We start from the raw sequence: 19,685 nt of genomic DNA on the forward strand, positions 1-19,685 counted from the left end.
ACCTTCTCATTTCGTCTTCTTACTGTAACAGCAATTACAAACATCGTTTCCGGTAAATCCATCTTCATAACTTCATAATAATTAAAATGTTGGAGTAAATCTTAGGTAGTTCTTGGTTTATTCGAATCGGAACCCGTCACTAACTTGTAGATAACAAAAGATCTTACCGTTTTTTTACTCAACCAATTGACACAGTTTGTCATTGTTCTATGCTATAATATCATTTCGAAGCATAGTTTGATGACTAATCTATAGAATTTAAATTTTTTTCCTTTAAAAAAGTTTTATGTCACTGCTACCTACTTAGGCCAGACTAGTAAATGCTGGTAGTATCCTTTATCCTTTACGGAAACTGCAAGATAACAACGAGTTAATAATTTTAACGTTCCTTAAAAAATAATAAAATTATAAATAGCTTCAAAGGAATAGCAGCTAACAACCAGCTGGCTATACAACAAACAGTAATTAACCTAACAGTTAATCTGTATTATACATCTATCATCATATATAATATTATAGTTCTTAGTGGATACTGTTCGATTAAAAGAAAAACAATGTAATTTTTATAAGTAATAACACAAAAGACATTTTCAATGTCAAAACTGCAATATTGAAAATTCCCCACTTTCTCTGCAAAATAAAATGAAAAGATCTATATATTGTATAAATATATTTATAAATAGAATTTACAACTAATTTAAAAATTTTATGAATGAAATATTTATACTGATAATATTAGACTTTTATTTTCTGACACTGAAAAATTGCGTGAACTGTGTGAATTAATTTTATTTTCTCAAAAAATGGAAAAATATTCCCGACACATTCACTCAAGGAAGGTAAAATCCCCTTATATTAATTTACTGCAACATTTTTGTGTACTATAAAAAAGAAGAGTAATTCTGACATCATTAAAATTGTACCACAAAGCCAATTGGTACAATTCCAATGAATTGTTGCTTTAGATAATGCAAAAATGTATACAAGTAGAAAATTTCTTCTCGATTAATCACGACCGAGAAATTTCAATTTCCGCAATACTTCACCTCACTTTTTCTCAATGACGTACACAAGTTGAATAATAAGACTAGCGATAAGTATCTCAAGCGATACACAAGCCAACAAATCAAGAAGTAACAGATGCAATAAGTATCAAGCAATCAACCACTCAATGGGTATAACGAACGGAGGAGAATCCGTAGTGCAAGGCTATAATTTTGCACTTGATTATTGTATACTAACCACAATATAATCTTTAAGTTTTCAAGTTTATTTCACCACTTAAACAAAAAATAGTTTTTTTTTTCAATCTCACCACAGAATCTCGCGACAAATGGTCAATTAAAAATAATACAAATAGGAAAAAAACAGAATCACACTAAATAGATTAAGAAATCCTCGCCTCCTCCGTGCTCTGTTTTATTTATAATTTTAATATTGTGGCTTTTATTTCGATAGCTGCGAGTATTTGTTAGTAATTTTAAGAAAATATAATTGATAATCAAATTTAATTTATTTATTGCTTCTGTTTTACTATTGTTAAGACGATTGTCAAGAAAACTTACAATGTTCGTTTGAAGTCTAAATGTGGGTGTAATTTGGAGAATTAAATTCCTGTGCTCTTATGAATCAAATTATTTACTATTAAAAAAAGTTGATACATAATAATTGATAATAGAACTTTTTAAATTTAGAAATAGGTAAACCAGAAAGAGATAGAATGGGCATATGATCAGAAAGTTATGCTCTACTGTATGTAAGTACTGTACTGTATGCTTGACTTGCTAGAAATATTGATGCCAATATTTCTTAAAAGTATCTGTAATACTTATCAGCTTCTTAACTTATTAAAAAAGATTTCTTTCTTTTCTTTAAAGTCTTTAATTAACATTATTTACAATTAAATAAATTTGATGCATAATTGATTACAGTATTTTTTAAATTTAGAAATATGTAGACCAGAAAGAGATAGAATTAGTACATGAGCAGATATATATGCTCTACTCTAAGACTTTGTAGAAGTATTTGTGCGAAAGTTAAGGCTCTTAGTGACAATTAAGTTAACAATAACTTTACTTTTTAATTAAATAGTATCATTATCTCTAATTTGAGTTCGGTTATTGTTAGACAAGTTTAGATCCTACAGACCCATTGTGATACTACTACTTTATTATCTACAATTTAAGCAAGGTTATTGTGGTAGTTGAACATTTAACCAACTGACTTGCACCCCAGGGATCCATGATAATACTATGTACTACCTATTATGGAAACTTAAGTGCTTGTTATTTATGGAGCTATTTCAATATACTCCTAAAGCGCACAATATTTATCATTTTAATGCTAGAAAGACGTATTTGTCTAAGAAATTTGGTCTGCTTCTGACTAGATCTACGCAGCTATAGAAAAAGTGTTTAAACAACATCTAATATTCATGCACCATTTTTTTTCTCCCAATCTTCTAAACAGTGGACCTATTTCAGGTATTCTTTTATATTTCTATCAACAATGATTTAGTGAGTTAAAAGCATTAAGTTAAGATACTTAAAGTCAAAAGTTACGGGTGTTCTATACACTACTTCAACGAAAGTATTATTTATTCTACTTCCTTAGCTGTTAACTGGATTTTGTATCTAACAATAGATGACGTATATAACATTCGGGTTTAAGTGATAAAAGAGGGTATTTTGAAAAAGGATTTGAATCTGAATATATTGAAAGTTGGTGTCGCGTTAACTCACATGAGAACTATTACACTATTACCTAATATATTCAAAAAATGAGCTTAAATTTTTTTTTATTTTTCATTGATCTATTACACATCCGTCTTATACTTGTTGACTTGTTGGTGATTTATTTTTAATATTTTTCTTGTTTTTTTTTTCATAAAAAGATGGAATATTTTGTTTACTTGATATGTGCTGTAAAATTGTTGAACATGTGCTTCTTCCTATTGCATTTCCTCATCATAAAATATATAATGCTTTTAATTACTTATAAATATTATAGCTTTTTAATTGGACAATTTCATTTTATCGTATTGGTTGTGTGACTTGACGAAAATTGAAGGCCAAAAACTCTTTGATAAACAGTAACACTACAGAGAGAAAATGCGGACGTCCTTGCGTTCAATAATCAAACTTTTCTGAATGGCGTCGATAATTCGCAGTGAATTCGTCATCAGTATGCGTGGTTTCCGCTTAGGCGACTTGTCAATATTCTCTAGGTCTTTGTGGAACTGTTTTTTTATTTTTTTATTTATTATAACACTAGTTTCAGTTGAAGGCGTTAAAAGTCATGGAAATATTTAACTACGCAACATAAAAATTTTGTTTACAATAACCTTTACATTTTCGCACTGTTCGAATGCGTAAATGACTCAGTTTCTGAGGTGATAGCACCCCAGTTCCAACTATTTACCAACAATACCTATACCCACAATATACATGTATGAACTAATTAAATGCTTTTGTTTTCTGTAGATTTTCCCCTATTTTATGTTTTCCATTTAATGTGGTTGGCGGTGCATCTATTGAAAATTAAACGACTTGACCCTCATATTAATGAAGGTTGATATTTAACGTTCGCTATTCATGGCACTCCCTTCATTTAATTTTTAATTAGAATAGCATTATCAAGAGTAGCAAGCTTTGTTTCACCTTACGACAGTTATTACACCTTTGAAGCAAAGTTTTTATCTGAAAGGTTAACTAACTAGCGCATATGAGTCAATTTCTCTTTATCGACACGTATGTAAGTTCATTACCCTCAATTAACATATAATGTAGGTTTTTTGTTTTTATTTTTAATAGTTAGTTAACTGTAATGAGTTTATCTTACTCTAAATCAGAAGAAGTGCAAACTTAAAGATTTTTTAGTTATAATAGTGCAGCTTAGAAGTGCGTGTAGGATATTTACACACGAAAGGTTATTATAGTCCTGTTTTCTCTGGCACTGTCAATAAATCCAGAAGCATTATTTTTTGAATTTAATATATTTGGTTTTAACACAACAAATTAATATCTACATATATAAATATTAGAAGTGGATATAATCTAATATACGCACTACTTATTTGTAGAATTCTTACAGAGTTTTTGAAGAGTTGACCACTTCTAAGTTGAGCCTACTTTTTTAAAATGTGAAATGCCAACGAGTTTGGGCAGGCAACTAAAATTAACAGAGCAATTCTGGTAAAGATAGTTGAAAATATTTCGAAAGATTTTTGTTATTCTGGCACAACAGTCTTTTAGAAAAAATATTATCATTTGCTATTCGTGGTAAAAAGTTGTGGAGAAATTAATAACAGCTGTTAATTTACGAATGTACGAATGTGCTGGAAAGCCAAAAATATATTTTATTATTATTATTTATATATTATAATTATTTATTTATGCTATTGTGCTAAGTAGCACATCTTTCATTGCGTCATTAACAAGACAGAAAAGAGCTTTTAAGACAACTATGAGAATAGGAAGCAGAAGCATCTTCCAAAACTAATAGATAGATTAATATGGTGAGCTAATAGAGAGTTGCCAGAATTAACCTCCAGAATTACTCTTCTTTGGGTACCGGGACATAACGGCGTACGCGAAAACCACCAAAAAGAAGCCGACACCTTTTTGTGGACTAGGACATAGTATACTTCTTTCTCTCATAAAAATAAGGGAAACCTGGAAAAAAAGAATTACTAGGATAATATACTATAATTAAAACAACGTATAGAATAAAAAAAACTTATTGGTACCTATAACCATAAAAGATACCAGGATTGTATGATTTTATCAAAAGAAAAACTTAGAATCATCACAGGAATCCTAACAGGGCACTGTAAACTAAAACACCTTACGAGACTGGGTATACTTATGGATGCTAGCTGTAGATTCTGCGAAGAGAATGAGAAGTCGGTCACACATAATGTGCTGTTAGAATGCCCTGCGCTAATGCACATACGGAATAGACTCCTGGAAATGTATATTCTTACGGAAGAGGCAGTAAAACTCTATAAAGTAGGTTCTATACTATTTTTATTGGCGCAACAGGGCTTAGATCCCTACTCTAAATCTAGAAGGGGACAACATTAATAATAATAATACCCTCCAAGCTAATAAATACACCAAGCAACCGAAAAAAAAGTCGGGTTTTCGATATAGCTTCGCCTTGTGATCCCTATATAATTGATTTATTTTATTTTATCTTGAAACCAATTTCTGTTATAATTATTTTGGTAAATTTTAATTGTAATTAGATCATAAAAAATTCATAATTTTAACTAAATTTAGTTTTTTTAGTTTTAGTCAACCAATTTTTGCAAATTTTTGAGAATTATACATTCTTATGGAAATGTTTTTCTTAGGAATAACAAAAATATTTAAATTATTATTTTATACAATTAACTCAAAAACTAATGGAAAAGATATTATCTAAAAACTATGTATAATGTTTACTTGTAGCAACGATAACATAATTAGTATACCAAGAATTCGGATACAGATATACTCGTATGTGCTTAATCTCATCACTGCTCCAAAAAAGTATTCTTGAAAACATCTTATTATAATCTTTTTTACTGAAAATATTTTGTATATTTCATAAAAATAATTTATATTTATTTGAAAAAATATTTTTTATAATTTATTAACTGTAAATATTTTTATTTTTAATATATTTTTTTTTATATATATCATTTATATTACGTATTTATTTTTATATTATAAAAAAAAAAGTACATGATTTTCTCAATAAGCATTTATGGTTCTATGTTGCTAAATATGTTATAAGGAAGTAAATTATTTAAAATAAATTATTCTATCTAGTCCAATTTAGTCCTTAATTAATTGAATAATTCTTAACAAATCTTCCTGATAATTGCTTCCTTGCTTCAAAAAAATTCACTTAAAAATGATTAATAAAAATTTTCAATGTTCTTTGAATTTTTGCATTTTTCAGTGTCACAATACATTATCAGCCAATTACTGCGTATTACATGACATATTTATTAATGACCACATATTACTTCTACTTAAATTCTTCTGAACATTCATACCTACTGAAATGCTTTTCTGATTATAAAATATTTTAATGTAAACATAACAAATATTTTTTATTAAAAAGTAATTATTTTTAATTTTATTTTTTTTCTTTAATTTCCCTTTATTTCACATAATAATTTAAATATTTTCAATGAATAATACGTTAAGATTATAGGATTAAATACTTTTAATTTTAAATTTTATATATTATATATTTTTTTATGACTAATTAATGATATTCTATTAAATGCAATAACAACTAAACATAATACCCAACGTACGATGAAATTACAATAGCCCGCTTAAGTTACGGACTTATCTTACTCACTATAGCTAATATAGCCCCAGATATTTCTAGCAACTGTCAGCAGTTACTGTAGTTAATACAATATTTAGCATAACCTAATATTATATTCTATGTTCACATTAAAAAATTTTATGTTATGTTGAGCCTTTTACGAGTTAGTGCATCTGAGCACCTTTACTCCTTGATAGCTGGGGGGTTTCTGCAGAATCTCAACCATCTCACTGACTAATTTTTGTATTCCTCATTAGCTTCGTGATTAGATCAATAACTGTATGCAGATACCGCATTATATTTATCTAATAAAATTGTTCATATATTTTATATATAGTTATATTTTCATATAAGTTACAGTGCATAGCTTTTATAAGATACTCACATATATTCTTTACTAAACTATCTTTTAATATTTTACTAAAAGATGTAAAATATTCTACAGGACTAGGAAATTATTTATAAGTTTGAAAATTTAATAAATGTTCTATTGGTGGTTATCCACAGAGTATATTTTTTCTTATTTACCACTGGGTCTACCCTATAATGATTTTTGTCGAGGTTATGGCTCTGAGGATAAGGAGGAGACCGTGCTTCATCTTATGTGTCAGTATCATTTTTCAGCTAGAAGAGGATTATTCGGATCCTCTTTTCTCACCGATCTGACTGAGCTATCATCTTGTAATATTAGGGATCTAGCCAAGTTTATAGAACTGTCAGGTTAGTTTTCCTTTCCCTAATGGGGGAGTGGTGGAGTCGTTATATTTTTCGCGTTGGCTGTATACTGATTTAAATCTATGTACGTATCAATGCTATTCCTGTGGTATCACAATGAGCCATCATTTGAGCTCAAATGGGCTTTTTGGAAACAAGGCCGCTACTCCAACGTACCTGCCTACCTACCACAATATTTATTTACCTTCTTTGTTTGCATTGATGCTTTGTATTGTTATTGTTATTATTTTTATTTTTATTTTCTTTTTTTGGCATTGTAATATATGAATGTAAGTAATATTTAACTTCGATACCATATAATTTTATTACTTTTAATTTTATTTGTTTTTTTTATATGGAATATTTTAAAGTCTAAAAATAAATTTGCCAATATACTCGAATAAATATTTATACATCATCCAACGTAAGACATTTCTATAGTTTTAAAATAAATTAACACACTACGTCTTTTGTTTTAGCAGTGGTTTTATATAGTACTATATCTAGTATAGATATTTATAGTTCTTATATTTCTTAAAACTACTAAAACAAATATTAATATTAGAACAAGACAAATTAAAAATAATTTTTTTTTATTATTTAAAATAGTTCAATGGAATTAGATAAAATTTAAAGTATTTACGTTTCTAATAAAAAGCCAGATATAAAAGTAGTACTGATATATATATAAGTATAAAATTAATTTATATATTATATATAAAATAATTGAACAAAATTTAGTAAAAATTAGTAACAATTCACATTTCTAATAAGAACAATCTCCATGTTCAAAAATTTTTTGGCATTCAAATTCCGTTTCTAGATATTCGATATAACGACCTAATTTTAAATATTTCGTGACTTTTACTAAATTCCTTTTCTTAAAATAAAGAAATTTAAATATTTTAACAGAATATTAGCTGTTCAAGTTATAAAAACAATTAAAACACTTTCAAAATATGAATACGAAATTTTTTCCCGAAACTTCTACACAGTACAATACAATTTTATATTTTATATATGTTAATGTGGAGATTAAAATAGAGTCTAACATTATTTATTACCATATACTTATATATAATATATATTGCAACTTTGTTATAAATAACAATTTCTTCAATATAAACTACGAGTCCTTAAAAACTCTGAATACCGAATATCGTATGACATGTAGTTTCTAACACCTCGTGAGTGTTTCATAGTGATTCCTTCATTCTATTATATCTTAATGGATGTTTGTTAGTTACTATTAATTCACGTGGATAACATTTATGCAAATTATTGCTTTCCATTGTGCATGTAACAGAGAAATTAAACAAAGTTACTATTCCAAACTTATGCCGAATACTTCCCGGTCTCATGCATCTGCAAGCGAAGCTAGCAATTTATGGCACATAACAAATGTGACACATTAATTTAGCTACTGAAACGCTTTTTTTTGTTTTTATTTTTGTTATTTGCTCTGCGTTTTAATTTGTTTATTTTTATAAAACAAAAAATATTTGTATAAATAAGTGTTCTATCAAACATGCCAGCCAGCAATCCAAACACAGATACGCACTCATGCCGTTTCCAAGCAAAAAAGCACAACTACCAATGCACTGCGAAAAACGTTTTCGGATATCTCAAAAAAATATATTTATTTATTGTTTATTGTGCGTGATTTTAGCATAAAAATTCACCCTACAAATAATGCAGTAAAAAACTAATTTTAATAAGAAATGGGACTATAAGAAGCATTTCATGTATTTCAACTTAAAATGCATTTTTCTTCAAAAATTATGAATTTTCATCTTATCTATTCGTATTATACAAAAAATTTTATCATGATTGATGAACTATATCAAATATAAAAATTGTAATTGGATTTGAGGAGAGATGTTAACAATTTACATTAACTACATTGCAATGAAACTCTGATAACGACAAAACGAAGACAATTCAAATAGCTCATTCCTTTAATCACTGAACGCTCAACCTACCACTCTTCAAAGCTGGGATTAAAGGACACTCACACTTAAAATTGCAGATAGAATACAGAGTTGAACATTTGTATCTATCTGTTGAGCTTTCATTAAATCTGATGGAATATAGAGTCTGAATCGGGAGGTATTTTCAAGTTTTTTATAAAAGCTGATATTTGTCCAGTGTGGGATTTAGCAATTTCTTCAGGGATTACTCAATAGATTTCATAGATCACTGTATAATATATAATTATTTGTGTATAAATTGACAAGGAACTAATAGGTGTATGTTGTTCCATCATATTTTTAAACTTTAATATGCGTGATGTTGCTTTTTAAAATTATACTTTGTTACTATTACTGTCGGACTATTGTGGCCCTTCTGGTTTTAGAGTAGATCTCTAAGCCCTATTGCGTCAATAAAGTATAGAACCTACAACAACACGGTTTTGTTGTCTCTTCCGTAAGAATATTGAGCATGCTTACAGCACATGTGTGACCGACTCCTCATTTTATTCGCAGAATCGACAGTTTGCATCCGTATGTATGCCCAGTCTCGTTAAACTTTGTTAACAATTACATCGATAAATAATTTTTGTAACGTATTGGTAAATCAACTACACCTATTTTTATGTTTCCCTTCAATGCTTATCAATTCTTTAAAATCAATTATATTTATCCTCAAATTTTTAACTGTGTTAATGAAACAGTTATATAAATGTTTAAAAATGTTTTATAGTTTTTGTTTAAAAGCTCTTTTTTTTCTTCTCTTCCCTTTACTTCTTCTCTTTTCTTCTTCCCTCTTCTTCTCTCTTTTTTTCTTCCTCCATTTCTTTCCTGTTTCTCTGTTCTCTTCTTTTTCCTCTTTCTGCTTTCCTCTTATTCTTCCCTCCTTTTCTTCATCTCGTCACCGACCCCCTACATTATCTCATCATTTTACTACTTACCTATGTATGTATTCTTATTACTTTCTCGCTCAATTTTTTTTATTTCCCAATCGTCTGTTTATTATTCTATTTTCTCTATTTTACTTTTTTCTCTCCTCCTCTCCTTTTATAATTATAGCTTTCTGCATTTCAATTTAAGCCCCGTTTTAATCTCTTTTTAATCTTAATAATACTTCTAATTATTACCTGATTGAGAAGTACATTAAAATATAGTCAGCATCATTAATTAAGTCACTTATTATTTGCTTGTCTACTGAATTCAAATCAAGTATAAAGTAAAACTCTTCACTTTACTCCTGCATGTAGGCAATGCTCAACTTAACTATGTTAAGTGGTCTCAAATTAAGTAAAATGCTTAATTTAAAATAAAAATATGAAAATAATCGCTAAAAACGTGGAATTAGAGTTAATGTTAAATGGTCAATGTTAAAACTAAGATCGAAACTAAGAGCAAAATATCTCCTTTTTTTTATATCTACATATTTCCATCATTATAACTATGTAGTATACTTATTCCTTCCGCTTTAAAGAACCTAATAATTAGTTTACAAGTCTACTTTTTAAGTAAAAAATGCTTCTAATATATTTGAATCCTTATTAATGATGCGATACTCCGTGCTTAGGCAGAGGTGGGAATTCATCTAAAGACGGTAAAATCTTGAATTTAATTTTTTTTTTTTTGTATTGCAACATTTTTCCTAGTATTAATTGTTTCCTCATTTAATATGCCAATAAATTCATTGTAGTTAACTTCCTTTTTTGGTAAATTTTATAATTTTATTGTCTTCTTCTTTTATTTTATTTTATTACTTTTTTTTTGCAAAATTTTCTCGTCGTATTTTAAAATTTTTATCTACCGCCTGCCGCCAAATCGTCATTCTCTGCGTACACGGAACGCTACATGTGCCAGAGTTTTGAATACAATTTGAAATAAATAAAATTGAATTGTTTCTTTATTTAAGTATTAATTTTAAAATATAAAAATTTGATTATAAACAACGACGAATGTACAAGCAAAAATAACAAACAAAACCCCCAAAAAAAGAATCGGATCTATAAAGAAAAGCATTTAGCATTTCGCACTCTTCAGAATAAACTCAAAATATTGTGGGAGTGAGGTTGTATGTGTCGTTATTGAGAGGTTGGGTGCTTGGGTGTTTGGGTGGCTGAGTTTGGGGGTACCTAATGAGACAGTGGCGGAATGCTCGCGCTCGTTTTCGATGATTTTGACACCAAGCAGCCATTCAGTTAGCGTACATAGCCAAGTCTATTAGGTTGGATTGGCTCAGATTGAATAGCTATATTCGTAATTGGCTCGTCGCAGTTAGTCAATTTAGTCTCTTGTCGAAGTCGGTCGTATCGAAATGCGTTTAAAATACTGAATACACTGAACTGAGCGTCAATAAAACAAAATATTTTACGTTTTTTTTCTTCTGATAAATTCTTTTCATTAAAAAATTTATAAAACAAAAATATTTAAAAAGAAATATAAAGAAAACAATTTTATTTATAAAATCGTGTAAATTGCGAAATATAAAAATAAATATTTTTTTTTAATTAAAAAGGAAAAATACTTTATTCAAGTGAAAAAGTAAAAAAAAAATTCAATAGTAATGACTAGCTTCTTTCGACTGTTATTTGTAAGAAATTTTTTTTTTCATTATTTTTTATTATTTATTTATAACACAATATAAAATACCATATATAATAAATATGAAATATATAAGTCCGTATCGCGCCGTTACTTTTCGCTTTATATTTTAAAATGTGGTTTCTTCTTATCTTAAAGCTTAAAGTATCTAAGCAAATTAAAAACTGTAGCAAAACAAAAATAAAGTTAACATACGAATTTTGACACAATTTTATCTGCAGTGACGAAGGCAATTTATATTATTTTTCAATTTTATAAAGTTCTTTTGTTTAGTATAAAATTAACCGTGCGAAGAAGGTGGCGAGCGTTTAGTTAAATTAAAAGTGCATAAATTTTTATTCTAGAAACTTTAAATTTTTCATTAGAAAAAAACTTATTCCAAACTTCTGAACTTATTTAAGCTAAATAAAAACATATGTTTAAACATTTGTATTTTTGTTTGATTTTAGTAAATAAACTTTTACTAAGAAATAAACATAAAGTAAATAATCATAATTTAAAATTTATAAAAATTCTTTAATAATTGAAATAATTCTATAAATTCCGAAATTCCAAAAATAAAAACGTAAATTCTCTACTGCACACTGTTTGAGAGTCTATATATTATATATAGAATGTATATTAATTAATTCAAACAATTACTTAACGTCATTAGCCTAGCAGTTTGAACGCAATCATACGTCGATATACTCGTATATTCGGATAGAGAGACCCTTCCAACGTTTTGTTTAGTTCTATTGTGTAATTCATTGCGAGAAAGGCACGTTCACACACTGCAATTCTGTAATTAATGCAAATTTCATACAAATTTTCACATATTGTAACAGCAGCACTTATACGTTTCCATACATATTATGTATATTCCATATACACTTTCAAGTAATTCGTTAAAATAGTGATCAATTCAATTTGTGCGTCGACTGCTTTCTGGTTTCTTAATTAACCTTGAATATCCTTGATGGAATGTGCATAAATTGCATTTTGTACACGCGCCGTTCAAATCGAAAAACCTTTAAATAGAATATATTTCAGGAAATAAATGACATTGATCTCTTTATAATGTTGTCTTAAAGACCATTAAATTCCATTTTATGCATGTCGAAACTATTAGTATCCCTAAATTAGTATAGAGAATGTAATTTAACGTAAAAAAATAGGATATCGGAATCCTTACCCTAAATGATAACGACAATTCCTGCGAAACTATCAGTGTCCTTTGATTCAAGAACGATTCACAGTCCAGATTCATTTAGTTTGTTTTCCTTATAAAGGATGAAACTAACTGTGTCCTTAAATTCAACTAATTTGTTTGCTTGACAACTATGAAACTGTAATTATTTTCTCAGATTCATCTTCTTCTTCTCAGTGACTGTTACTTTCCTCTGTACTGTCAAGTAATATAACATAAAAAAACATTAAAATCATTATTCTTAATGGTAACGACAATTCCTAGAAAACTATAAGTTTCCTGCAATTTACCAAATTTGTTTTCTTTTGAACTTTAAAACTATAAATACCCTCAGATTCATTTAATTTGATTTCCTTACAAACAGTAAAGCTGATAATATTCTTAAATTCAGATGACTTTTCTGTCCAGCATAAGACTATAATTATCCTTTTTTTTATTGATAGCGAAACTATATTATTTTTCTTCTAAATGCTTTGTCGGTTACAAACGTTAGCTAACATATTTGCTACCTTTAATCTGTCTACAACCTCCCAGTCGCAGAATATTAAGCTACATAAACTATCGTTTCCCAGGACCGCGACTTCCTTCTATTCTATAGTAAAACACTTTCTTTTCATTGTCTTTAGAAACTAAAATTTAAAAGTCAATCAATGTTTAATAGTGTTGATCAGGCCATCGCTTGTAATTTCTAGTAAATAACCTAGAAATCACCTTTTAATTCTTATTTTTGTACCGCTAATACAAAATTAATGTCTCTTCAAACCCAATAACTTGGCTTCTGTTTATAAAAAAGTATATCCTGAAATTTCAACATTCTTTAATATTAAAGAATTTTCTTTACCAACGCATGTAATTGCTTATGGATTTCGATACAAATTACTCTTTTAAGAAAACCGTAATATTTTTCGAATAAACCATATAACATATACGAATACACTTCTTCAGCATAAATCCTCTTTAACACTAACACACATTTTTATTTGAATTTTTAGTGCAGTTAAATCGCACTTTTTTAATTTACTTTAATTTCATCTTAATTTATATATGTGAACTAAGTTGAGCACTACCTGCATACATGTGCGGTGTGAAGGGGTTTATATCGTTATGCACTGCTTACATACGTGAATAGGAAAGTGAGTGTTTGTCTTGACAAAGTAATTAACATTAATTTCATTTAGTAGTGGGGATTAACGTTTTCTTGATTACTTTAGTGTTTGATTTAGAGAATTTTCACTTATTTACGTCTTCTTTTATTTACAGAAAACGGGAATTATTTAAAAATCGTCAATTTATTTACCAATAAATATATTTACTTTTGTTTAAACAGCAAATATTATTTAGATCCTTTTCACTTAAAACGTCACATGCTCGTCCTTCTCCTCCTTCTCCTACATTTTGTAAATGAGCTTCATTTTGATTTTTATTTTTGACATCATTTTAATATGTTAAACAATTTTGATACGACAAGTAAGAAAAGTTTTCTGCTTCTAACTTTTTATATAAAAAAGTTGGAAGTATCTCATACTCATGTTCAACTTCGTTGAAAATCAATCTTTTGGATATTTTTTTGTGCTCGAGTTGAACCCAGCAATGAGTTATCTTTGCATTCGTTGCTCGTTTGCTTTCTCCTTCGCTGATATCCTTGAAAGAAATTTCTATATTTTCTATATTTAAAACAACAAATTTTATTTGACAATAATTTGTGAAACTTTGAAGTATCCATTTCTTTTGAGTACGTTCCTACGGTGGACGTTGACAGAGGATGCAGTTGTAATTTGTAGCTTCTACGACGTGCATTTGTGACTTTTTATATGAGGAACGAAAAAAAAATTTAAAAAAGTTACTAAAAATAAAGTTTATTCAATAAATTTTTAATTAATAATTGTAAAGAATATTTAGTTTGTAGAACAAGGATATTATTTCAACTTAGTAAAAATAATTAAAAATAAATATTTGACTTTCATATTTATATTCTGTGTTTCATAATCATATCTCTTCCATTTTTCTTTTCAGGCCAGTACTGGTAAAATGGATGGCACTCCTGCATTAGATTTGAATGAAATTGTACAAATTGTCAAAGAGACAACAGTGAGTATTTTCAATTATATTTGAGTTTCAATATATTTCAAATAATTCTCAATTAATTCTGATTTATTGATTCCGAATAATTCGGAATGAAATAATTTTAATGCCAAATTGATTCTTATTAATTAAAAGTTCATGTTTAATTAATATAAATTATTACATTAATATAAATTAATTACATCAAATTAATATTTAAATATTTTTGTTTCAATAAAGGAACAACATGAAGAAAATTCGAAGTTCCTTAATCCCAGCTATGACATGAATAACACCAGCTGCAGTAGTGAAGCTAATGGACGTGGCGGGGAACTGGATTTATGTTATGCAAATAATGTTAACAACGTAACTGATAATAATGATGAAGTAAGTAACTTAATAACAAATCAATATTTAATAAATTAATTAATACATTTTTTAAATTTACTTTTTAACAGAATAATACTGAAAATAATAATACGGAAACCGCATTAAACAAACGTCGATGTGCTTTAGATGAACTAATATCCACCGAAGAATTATATATACAAGATTTATCAGATATTGTTAATGGGTATGTTGTATATAAAGTCAATACATTCTTTCTAAAACTAATGAATTTAAGTTATTTTTAAAGTTTGACTAAACTTTATTTTTCTTTAGTTCAAAGTTAAATAAAAAATAAATAAAAAAACTTACTTACGTAGCTAGATAAAGTGGAAGAAGAACCGAATCCTATTCAATTAGCTTCCTTTCATATTAATTGCATCATCGATATCCATAGACTACAACAACAATATTTGTACTTATATATATATTAATTGCATCATAGATATCCATAGACTACAACAACAATATTTATACTTATAAGTATACAACAGAGATACAGGCGTTTCTGTATGTACTACAAAAGTTTTGGTAGAACAGTTCCAGCCTGACTACATGTCCTCCTGTAGAGCGGTGTCCCATTACATCTACTATTATCTTAGATACTTCTGCTTCTGCCGTATGAATTAAGTTAGAATCCTATGAATTAAGGCTGCTGAAGTAATATTAACCCAACTTTTGTTAGCTTGTTTTGAAATGTGATCTGCTCTAAGAAATGCTGCAATTCTACGTAATCCCAGAGATTTACTTAGTAAATTTTAAAAATCAAATACAAAGCTTTTAAATTAGGAACATTCTATGCTAAATATATTGTAGGCTGCGCACATACCGGTCTTTCTAAACCTTACTCATAACTATTATGACGTTTTCGCTGATAAGCCAAACAAGAGTGCAGCAGATTTGCGGTGGTCATGTAAATCTATCAAAACCGCTCAACAACAATATTAACTATAAACTATACAAAATAAAGAAAATCATATCTGCGTATTTAAATTCCGCAGATATTAATTAAATTATTTTTAGTTTTGGACTTAAATTTGAAAAAAAAAATTTATTATTGTAAATTCTAAGTACTTGATGACTATAGCCTACTAATATAAGTAATATATTTTTATATTTTAGTGTATATTAGAACAAAGAATTGCGCTAAGTCCTTTTATTGTATTGTAATTCTGTATACCCAAATCGTGTTACATTAAAAGTGTCTTATTATATGTTTTCTAAAGAAAATAATTCTAATTTCACACAATTTATTTTCTCCTTTTATTGTTGTTGCATCGTATCAATATGTTTCCACTTGAAAGTGGAAGAGAATATAAGGTTCGATAAATATTGAAATAGATCACTGCTGCTGATTTAGGTATTATTTTTTTAGTTTAATTGGACTTGTTTTTCTTAATTAGAATAGAAATATTTTTGACTTAATGCTATATTTATTTAAGTTTCTGATTTTATATATGTTATATAAGTAATGGATTTTCTGACATATATTGAATTAACTAAAAATATTTTTTTTATATTACAGTTATATAGTGGAAATTCGAAACTCCAACAGTGATATACCATTACCAGAAGATTTAAAAGGTGGCAAAGAACGCATGGTTTTTGGCAACATTGAAGCTATATATGAATGGCATCGGGAGTAAGTTTTTTTATAACAATATGTAATAAAAATTATTAAAAATAAAAGTCTACAAAAGTCTAATATTCAAATCTTTTATGCGAATTATAATATAAATAATATCTATATATTTATTTAAAATTATAAATAGGAATCTAAAATAGTTTTATAGTCACTATTCGTAAATATATTGCGAAGATAGATTTCTTTTCATATAACTTTAATTTAATTAATAACTCTATCTATGGGCGCCTTTTCTTAAACAAGTTTATTGACGTGGTTCCAGTTCACTCGAATGGGATTGTCGAGTATTTTAGCTTAGTCTGTGTAGGACCACTCCGGTCCTTTTTGGCGTCTTTCTGGTCTGTGTGTGATGAACAACACTAATGCAATGTATCACATCGGACTATTATTTAAGATCAAGTGGGCTTGGTGTACAAGGCCACTACTCCATCCTAACCTAAGTAGAAATATAATGAATGCCACATACACGATAAAACTACAGTAGTTGGCAAATTCGCTTTTGCCGAAACACGTGTAGAGATACACAAAAAAAAAAAACTTTTGAAATAAAAGTTAGTATATTTTAAAAAACAAAAATAACCGCATTTAAACAATTTCGAAATAACGACTCAAAAATTAAAACAAAAATAAATACAGTAGTTGGTTAGCTAGAAGAGTTCTAACTGAAATTACGCTAATGTATTCCTGTATTACTGCATACGATTAAGCTGCAATCACTGTTAGACATAATTGGACTACAATGAGAATTGTTAGCTACTGTAGTTGAATCGTTCATTGATCATAATATTCAATATAGGAATTAGCTTAGTATTATTATTTACTAATCGTGATTTTATTTCTAATAAAATATAATATAATATAATATAAAATTTTATTTTTTTAATTTTTATTTATGATATACGTATGTATATATGTGTAAATATGTTTTGTTTTGTATCATTTGTAGTTATTTTCTAAGAGCCCTGAGACATTGCCAAAGTAAGCCTGGCGACTTAGGTGCCATGATTACACGCTACGAGCGGAAATTTAACATGTACACAGTCTACTGTCAGAATAAGCCCGTATCCGAGCATATTGTTAATGAGCATGCATTGTACTTTGATCAGATAAGAGATAAATTAAGACATCGTTTGGTGGTAAGCAAAAATTAAATAAAAATCAATTATTTTGTATTTCAATTAATTGTACTACTGTATTAATTATGTTTAGCTTGGCGACTTACTTATTAAACCAGTGCAAAGAATAACTAAGTATGAATTATTGCTAAAGGAAATAACCAAACAAACAAGACGTGCTGGATTGTTTGATGAAGTGGCTAGCATGGAAGAATCTTATCAGGTTATGAAGGTAATTATGTGAATTATTACTATAAAATACATTTTCTTTAATAAAATATTTTTAATATATTTGTAGATTGTATGCAAGGCTGTTAATGACACGATGGTACTAAGACGTTTGGAGAAATTCGATGGAAAAATAACAGCACAAGGTAAATTGTTATTGCATGGTACACTAAATTGCATTGAAGATGCTAGAAATAATGAACGCAGTGCATCAATGATACAAAAGCCACGTGAACTTCAAGTATTCCTACTCGAGCAAAGTATTATATTTGCTGATATAAACACACACAAAAAGACACAATTTTCAAGTCCCACATACACCTATCGATCACATATACAGGTTAGTAATAATCGTTTTTATTTTTTTTGTATTTAAATTATAAATTATTTAAAATTAATTTTAATTCATAGGTTAATAAAATGCAATTGGAAGAGTTACCCAATAATCGTTTTCTACTCAAATCAACTGATCCTAACCGACCTGATTTGAACATGATTTGCTCCGCAGCCAAAGTTGAATCTAATCGCGAATGGCTGGAAACTATACGGACTATTTTACAGTCCCAACATGATTTCCTTAAAGCAATAACCAGTCCCATACAGTACCAAAAAGAAATACAATTGACCAAGGAAGCATGAAGTGCATTAGGCTAAAATGCAAAATGTATATTAATTGACTATGTTCGTAACTGAAGCAACTTTATTATTAAATTTAAAGTCTTCATAAGACACTACAAATTTAAGCACGTACAGCAAACTTCACAAAACTGAATATACACAAAGAAGAAGCAAAAGTTTACGAAAAGAAAAAACGTTTTCGATATAAACTTATAAGAAACTTATTTGTCGAATGGTACAGTTGAAAAGAGGAAGGGAAGTAACTAAGACAAAATGTTTATCATTTTCAAAGCAAATGTCTTAAAATATATTATTTTTAAATTTGTATGAGTAAATGTTTTTTGTAAAATCGCTTCATATGCCCATCATATGATGACATACATATTTTCTAAATTATACTTAAAATATATATTTTTTTATACACAGTCGTGCACATATAATTTAATAAAATAAGTCTCAAACTTGTAATGTTTAATTTTCTCTATAGTAATTTACTTTTGATTTCCAAGTTTAAAAATTATATTTAAATATATATTAATTTAATTTGCTTGCAATTAGAGAAAGTATTATCTTAACAAACAGACAGAAGATGCAATTTATTTATGTAGTTTTTAAACATTATAATTTATTTAAGGCATTTCCACTGCTCAAATAGCGTAAAAATTCTACATACAAAAATGTTAAGCAAAATGATAAAAAAAATAAAATGAAATGAAAACAAAATATTATTATGAACAATAAAAAATATTTGCAAAACAAACAAAAGAAAAACAATTTAAAAAACATTTAAGAAATGTAATTATAAAATAAGTTTGTCATTTAATTAAGTTATTTCT

The 19,685-nt window shown here is 27.8% G+C and overlaps 1 protein-coding gene across 2 annotated transcripts in view; it reads left to right on the forward strand.

Annotated features, from left to right (window-relative positions):
- The window catches only part of LOC119668097 (triple functional domain protein), an 89,023-nt gene extending 69,847 nt beyond the window's left edge, over positions 1–19,176 (forward strand). For both annotated transcript variants that reach the window (XM_038077490.1, XM_038077491.1), the window contains exons 14-21: positions 14,809–14,883; positions 15,097–15,243; positions 15,315–15,430; positions 16,769–16,885; positions 17,835–18,024; positions 18,098–18,235; positions 18,302–18,571; positions 18,643–19,176. In XM_038077490.1, coding sequence (XP_037933418.1) covers positions 14,809–14,883; positions 15,097–15,243; positions 15,315–15,430; positions 16,769–16,885; positions 17,835–18,024; positions 18,098–18,235; positions 18,302–18,571; positions 18,643–18,870 — 1,281 coding nt within the window. In that variant the 3' untranslated portion in view covers positions 18,871–19,176. The remainder of the gene's footprint in view (positions 1–14,808; positions 14,884–15,096; positions 15,244–15,314; positions 15,431–16,768; positions 16,886–17,834; positions 18,025–18,097; positions 18,236–18,301; positions 18,572–18,642) is intronic.
- Positions 19,177–19,685: the final 509 nt, after the last annotated feature.

Source organism: Teleopsis dalmanni, chromosome 1, assembly GCF_002237135.1.
Source record: "Teleopsis dalmanni isolate 2A chromosome 1, ASM223713v2, whole genome shotgun sequence".
Classification (NCBI taxonomy): Eukaryota; Metazoa; Arthropoda; class Insecta; order Diptera; family Diopsidae; genus Teleopsis; species Teleopsis dalmanni.